The sequence below is a fragment of the Cyprinus carpio genome, chromosome A1, assembly GCF_018340385.1.
Source record: "Cyprinus carpio isolate SPL01 chromosome A1, ASM1834038v1, whole genome shotgun sequence".
Classification (NCBI taxonomy): domain Eukaryota; kingdom Metazoa; phylum Chordata; class Actinopteri; order Cypriniformes; family Cyprinidae; genus Cyprinus; species Cyprinus carpio.
In genome coordinates, this window is record NC_056572.1 from 25,570,212 (window position 1) to 25,577,610 (window position 7,399).

The window sequence follows — 7,399 nt, forward strand, 5'->3', positions numbered from 1 at the left end:
CTTTTTGGTGTTCTTTTTCTTTTTACAACTTGTTGAAACAGCACCACATTATGACGTTCCCATCATTTTAGCTCTACTTCCTTTGTAACTAGAAGAAAAAAAGACAGCTTCCGTGCAAATCGTTAGTCATATTTTACGATAAAAATGCTAAATCTCATATATTAATAGCGTTATGTGATATTCGCCATTTATGGATTGATTTTTATGATGGCGAAATACCAAAGTCAACTGTAAAAAATAGTAGTCAAAGCAAAAATATAAATAAATAAATAAATAAATAAATAAATAACTAAATAAATAAATAAATAAATAAATAAATAAATAACTCAATAAATATATACTATATATATATATATCTATCTATATATATATATATATATATATATATATATATATATATATATATAAATGGGAAGCTCAGAACACCAAGCAACAAACAAACGTCATGTATGAAATATTCATGAGCTACGCCGTCAAAGGATTTGTGTGTTTTTTGATAACAAGACAGGCAACGGTCCTCACGATTTATTCCTCATCCTGTTATATTTCAGTTTCTACTAGAATTAAGGTTTGTTTCTAGTCGCAGGACAAATGATTATGCTTTGTTGTAAAGCTTATGGAAAAAATAAAACAACGTCACACAACCTTCATAACTTGTGTCATTTTGCGTTGTTGTGCTGTTGGGTGAGGATCATAAATAATGCCATCACATGAATTTTTTTTTTTTTGTCAATCAAATCTAATAATAGTGTAATGAGTCGACTTGTGGAGCCCATTTAGTGTGCTTGTTTTGGTCATAGGCTCTTATTAGTGCAGACAAATCAGGGATGTGATTAAGAGGGAAAACACTGATAAAAAGCAAAAAAAGATTACTTAAAAGATGAGGTTTTCTTAGGAATACTCAATTTGATCTGAACAAAACATGTTTTTTCAAAGGTAAAAATATGGGATTTATATGACCCTGACACAGCATATCTAGCCTTTTGCTTGTTTTTCTACAAAGACCACACAATAAATCTTTGTACAGCGTATAAATTGAATTTGGTTCCTGTGCATCACAACATTTCTAGAACTTTTAATTTTAAAACTAACAAATCACCTTCCTTTATGACCCTCTCATTTCTGTGAAGCAGAGACCAGCTGTGGTGTATGACAGCTTCAAGTCCATCACTATAACAGAGTGGTGGTCCAGGACAAAGAGTTCCTGCATAGTAGGGATATGCCGGTATCAGATTTTCCTGTTGCGATTAACTGATAATGCTTTTGTCACGGTATATGGTATTATCACGGTATTGAAATTTAGTTTCAAAAAAGTGGTCATAATACAGTATAACAGGTTAAATAACTTTTTTCTTATAGCAAAAATAACTGGACATTTAAATACAATAAAGCAATACAGAAAAAATAAAGTTAAAAGTTTTCCACATTAAAGTGCAAAAGAACTATAAAGACCAATAGGTATCACTTTACAATAAGACCTCATTAGTTAACCTTAGTTAATGCATTAACATTCAATGCAACACAAGGCAAGTTTATTTATATAGCACATTTTGTACACAATGGTAATTCAAAGTGATTTACATAAAAGAAAGTAAAAAAAAAATCATGAAGAAAAATAACCTCAAAAATAAAACAAGCGATTTAAGAACTTTGAAAATTATTTAAAAATTGAGTTAAAAATAATTTAAGGCAGTTTAAAAATAGAATATGATTTTAGATAAAATATAGTGCAATACATATAATATAGTGTAATCAGTTTGGACATCACATAGTGCTCATTCAATAAATGCACAGCTTAACAATGAGCAATAGCTACATTTGCTATAGAAGTTATTAATCTTTGTTAAAAAAATACAAGTCTTAGTTCATGTTAGCTCATTAAATAACACAGTTACAACTTTCAATTTTAACAATGTGTTATTAAATATTGGAATACCTAAGATTAATGAATGTTCAGAATAATTTTTCATTGGCAGTTTATTAACTAAAGAAGCCCTTATGTAAAGTGTGAATGAACAATAAAGAATCAAAACACTTTCAAACAGTATCTAGGGCATGTTGTAGTCCAGATTTAAAAAAAAAAAAGTTTGAAAATAAATAGCCTATTAAGCCTAAATATTAAAGTATTTGGCTCTGTGATGAACACCATAGCAAATCCACAAATCTGAATGGCTATTTAAAATTATTTAAAAATAGTTTAGAAAGTAGCAGCTGCTTTATTTATGGAGTTTAAGCATTTTAGCGCCATCTGCTGTCAGAGAGTGAATGTGCTTTCATTCAGCGCGTCTCTCACGTGTTCCCCGTGTGCTTCTCTTACGTGCTTGCTTACATCAGAGCGCACGTGACAGATCCCTATAGCGCCACGTGACCCGATCATCTCTACTAGCTAATAGTAAATAAACATGAATGAATAATGTTATATTTTTACATATTTCAGAATCCAATGTCAGAAAAGAGGACAGGGAGAAAGGAGATAAGGAAAGCAAAGAAAAGGCTAGGTCAGAAGCCAGGGCAAAAGTTGAACCAATGGAGTGAGGATAGGATGAAGGGTGCGTGCGATTATGGAGTATAGGGAGCAGGTGGAGACAGGGCAGGCTCCTCAACTTCGCATGATTGCACGTGCATGGAATGTGCCAAAAAGCACCCTCCAGTGGAGGGTCAAGAATCATGTACAAGGCTACAAGCATGCTTCCGGTCGCAAACCAGTCTTACCTAAATTGGAAAAAGAGTTGATTAAGATGATCAAGACCCTTTCCAAGAGAGGTTTCCCACTTAGAAGAAAGGAGATCCAGTTGCTTGCCTACCAATACGCACAAGCAAACAACTTGCCTGGATTTTCAGAAAAAAAAAAAGAGGGCTGAGCAGTACTGGTTTGAAAATTTTATGCGCCGAAATCCTGACCTCAGCCAAAGGAAACCGGAGGCCCTCTCCCCACAGCAATTGAGAAATGGTTCCAGCAGTATCAAGATCTTCTTACTGAGCTGGGAATCAAGGATGTGCCTTCCCACATTTGGAATTGCGATGAGACAGGAATGCAGGACCATTTTCTATCAGCCACTGTGATTTCAGAGGTGGGGAAGTGCTTCCTACGAGATCACGTCAGGCGAAAAGGGGGAGACGACAACAGCTTTGGCCAGCTTTAATGCTGCAGGGGACTACGGTCCTCTCTTGGTCATCTTCAAAGCCAAGAGGCTAAAAGCAAAATGGCTTTATAATGTTACTCCCAACACAGTAGTGAAAGTGTCCGATAATGGCTGGATAACAACTGAGCTGTTTTTGGATTAGGGGGAAGCAATTCGTGAACATGCTCCCTAAGGATGACCTCAGACCACATGTGCTGCTGCTGGACAGCCACACCAGTCATGTATTCAACATTGATTTCCTGAGGCTCATGCAGTCACACAGGGTACATGTGGTGTGCTATCCTTCCCACACCACCCACTGTCTGCAACCAGCCGACAAGTCCCTCTTCAAGTCCCTGGAACATCATTGGAATGAGGAGGGAAGGAGCTTCATGCGGCTAACAGGAGGGAGAAAGCTCCTTAAGGGGGAGTTTTTTTTCCTTGTTTGGGAGGGCATGGAGGAGGGCAAGCACAGTCCAGACTGCCCAAGCTGGCTTCAGGGGGACTGGGATGTACCCAGTAAATCCCATGGCTATACACCCCAATGTGTATGAGCCAAGTCTGACCACCGAAAGGCCACTGGAGCCTGAAGGAAGTGCACAGGAACATGAAAATCTGGATTTGCCAGAGATCCCTGATAGGATTGAGGCAGAAGTGGCTGTTGGGGAGGATGCCACTAACACAGGCCAAGAAGAGGTGTTAGAGGGAGTGTCTTTTGCCACACTAATCCCAATTCCAAAGAGAGAGAGAGGCAAGATGAGAAAGAGGTCCAAACCACCCTCTTACCACCTAACCAGTGATGAACATTTTTCATACATTGCCTCAAAAAAACAAACAAAGCCTACCAAAAAAAACAAAAAACCAAAAACAAGAAAGATGGAGGGTACAAACTCGGATGGCCAGGACATTTGCAATATTTGTAAAGCCAAATTTGGTGATGCAAATGATCCAAAGAAGACTGGATCATGTGCATTGTTTGCGAGGACTGGTTCCATGAGACGTATGGCGAGGAGAATGGCCTCATTGAAGACGGGGAGGCGTTCACTTGCACTGGCTGTATTGACGTGTAGATTAACCTACCATACAGAAATTAATTTAAGCCTGTGTGCAATCAATTAATTCCTACAAGAAGAGATGTTAATGAAGGTTATTATTATTATTTTTTTATTTGTATGAAATAAATTTAACCCAATATAAAATTTTGTGGGCAGGCGAGGGAGGGGGTGGGTTGAATTTGCTGTACCTGCACCCCTTCTAAAAAAAAGTGATTTTTATATTATTGTTGTTGTTGTTTATATTGTTGTTTATATTGTTATTGTGTATTTAATTTATAAGGCCTACACTTAAATAACAACTGAATGTGTTTTAAGTGTCCCAGTTTTCCAATAAAGGTGTCCCAGTTTGACAGTAGCGCCTTGAAAAATGTGGTTTGGGGTCATTGTGTGTTTGAGGAAGAGTCATCCATCCTGTGTTTAATATTTCTTTCTTTTTTATTGTCTATAGTATAGTAGAGCTCCTAAGCTATTTAGAATAGTATCATATGAGCGGCTAAGACATTTGGATCATAATAAAAAAGTATGCAGAATATAAATTATCAGAAAGTGTGTGTGTATATATATAAAATGCATGAATAATCACATTGCATTGCATATATATATATATAGGGTGAATACTGGTAAAGTATATATACATATATATATATATATATATATATATATATATATATATATGATATACTATAAAAATATATATATTGTATATATATATATATATATATATACAAAAATAAGACAAATTTATACGTCTTTTTTTCCCTGGCATTTCAAACGTTTACAAAAGTTAAGCATGGTCTTTCGCAATTCTCATATGGGTTTAATTTGTGTAGCTTTTCTTCTGGATCATGTAGACCGCGCAGACTGCAGTCATCAGTAGGCGGCAGGGTTGCTCCTTCCAGGGGGGAAGAGGAAGCAGGCATTGTTCCGGGAAAAGAAACGCTTTATGGATTAGTGTCGTAAACCTCCGGTTTATTAGTGAAGGATAGAGCTGGCATCCTTTGTAAGACCATTTCTGACATAAAAATGCCCACCTTAAACATCATTTACTAATCTCTAAGCGGAGACGCCTGAATTCAGCGTTTTGACTCTTTCCATGTAGGACCCCAGGATTGCCCGTCCAGTTGTTTCTGTACCCTGTTGTTTGCAAAGAGCATTTTTCTCACGAATACGAATTTAAACACTCTTGGGCGTGTTATAAGCGTAGTTAAAAGCACTTTTTAAAATGGTTCGGTGTTTATATTTTGCCACACTTATACTTTCAGTTTCATATCAGTTGATACCGTTATGTCACTCTTTCGAATGGGACGAGCAGTCTAGTCCACTCCACAATGTGCGGTCCATTTTCACAAGTTTGTCCGAGGAAGCCCACAGTTGCTTGGTCTCCACAATCGGTGAAAAGAGAGTAGACCTGTCTCTCCAGGTGAGCTCACATTGTGAAAAATCCAGTCTATCAAGTTTATACTAAACGTTTTGTGCCATTGTTTAATATAATTAATACTGACTCTATTAGAAACCAAGTAGCAACCAAGCAAAACATTTGACAAAAATAAGTTTGTTAGGTTGTAAAAAAAAAAAAAAAAAAAAAATTATTCAATGTAATGTTTGTAAACTTTCTGGTTGTCAAATATGCAATATTTAACAGTTCATGTGATAGCCTAAATACCTGTGTGAACTTTTAAGGAGCTCTGAAATGCCAGGTTACTGACCTTAACACAATTTTAAAATGGCTAAGAAAAGTGAAAGTAGTTCTCAGAAAAGCAGAAGTGTCACTTGCCAAGTGGTTTGCAAATTTGCTAATGTAACATAACTTACCATAATGATGCTTGCTGTACTAGAAAGTCCTTTTCTTTCAAAAACATAATGATATTGTCTTTATTTATTGGCATCAGTTTCTACAAAGGGGTGTAAAATGGCTGTCAGATGCTGTAGCATCAGCCCTTAACATGGTCATCCGGTACGTTACGGAAATCTTGGAATCAGCAGGAATTGACGGTAAATGTACAAAAATCTTATTTGAAAGCTTTAATTTATTTAAACCAAAACACATTTTCACATGTATGTTTTCATGTTTTTATCTAGCCAAGCTACCTTTCCAAAAAGTTACTCCGGAGGGAGTGATTTTTGTCACTCAGTGTGCCCTTCTGGTTGTTGTGGCCTACTGGATAATAGCCTTCATCCTGCGTTTGGTTGTTGGAGCTGTAAGGCAGGCTCTGTGGCTGCTGAAGGTCACCTTTGCCATGGGCGTGTTTGGATTGATTCTCAGCGACACTGGAGCCTCTGCAGAAACCACAGCGATAAGACTAGCAGGCCTGGCGTGTGTTTGTGTCCTGATAGGAATAGGTAGATCTGCAAAGCAAGATACACACCTTGAGGACAAAATCAAGATATTGGAGAGACGACTAAGAGAGATGGAGAAAAGCAAAATGGAATGATGAGGAAATCCTCATCAGACCAGAAATATTTAGTTTTCTTTTCTCTTTGCTACAGCTGTAAATCCATGGAATCCAGCATGATATTATGACTTGAAACTCTGCAAAGGAACCACGTTGTTTGTCTAAACTGGGAGGGTGCTTCAATATTCCAAGTGTTAGTTAAAAGATTATTAATTCTTAAGTCAAATTTATCTTTTGATTTATCTGGCATCTAAAGGGGGGTTTAATTGTTAACAAAAGGACTGAATCAAATGTCCAAACACCGTTTCCGGGGTCTTGTGGTACAGAGAACAGCAAAATGTATTTACACTGCATTTAAATAATTATGTTTTTGTTGTGTAGTACATTATTGATGTGATGCACAGGGCAACAGTACAAAATGTATTTAATCAGTTAATTCTAATAAATGTTTTGAACAAAAGCCCTGTCCGAAAAATGGTCTTCTTGGCAAGTCCACTGCACTTTTTCTGTGACTGTATTTTGGAGTGAAAAAACCTGACATGAATGCCTGAAGTCAGAAACACATTTGTTGTGGCAAACAACAGAAAAATTTGCCTCTGCATTTAGTCTGAACCAGATGTAAATCCTCTTTTCAAGTTCTCCATATTTATTATTATTTTTTTTTTTTTGTTAAACCCAATTCTATATCTCGCCTCCAACTGGGTGAATCCAGTGGAATATTTTGTTATGGGGAAATTACTGAAACCTGGTTGCAATGTCTGTTATGATAAAATCCTGGAGATGCATAATGCGCAGACCTTAAAAACAACATAAATACTTTTTATTATAA

The 7,399-nt window shown here is 36.5% G+C and overlaps 1 protein-coding gene across 1 annotated transcript; it reads left to right on the plus strand.

Moving 5' to 3' along the window:
* The first annotated feature begins 5,034 nt into the window (after positions 1–5,034).
* On the plus strand, positions 5,035–7,399 carry LOC109080027. Its single transcript, XM_042759309.1, has 3 exons — positions 5,035–5,597; positions 6,067–6,169; positions 6,257–7,399. Exons 1-3 carry the CDS (start codon positions 5,400–5,402, stop codon positions 6,607–6,609), a joined length of 654 nt encoding a protein of 217 aa, XP_042615243.1. The 5' UTR covers positions 5,035–5,399; the 3' UTR covers positions 6,610–7,399.

What these genes read in the sequence shown, in the direction of transcription:
- LOC109080027 (XM_042759309.1), top strand. Translation starts at nt 5,400, where the DNA reads ATGGTTCGGTGTTTATATTTTGCCACACTTATACTTTCAGTTTCATAT. An exon ending in GAGTAGACCTGTCTCTCCAG is followed by an intron (nt 5,598 to 6,066) that starts GTGAGCTCACAT and finishes TATTGGCATCAG; the next exon opens with TTTCTACAAAGGGGTGTAAA. An exon ending in GGAATCAGCAGGAATTGACG is followed by an intron (nt 6,170 to 6,256) that starts GTAAATGTACAA and finishes GTTTTTATCTAG; the next exon opens with CCAAGCTACCTTTCCAAAAA.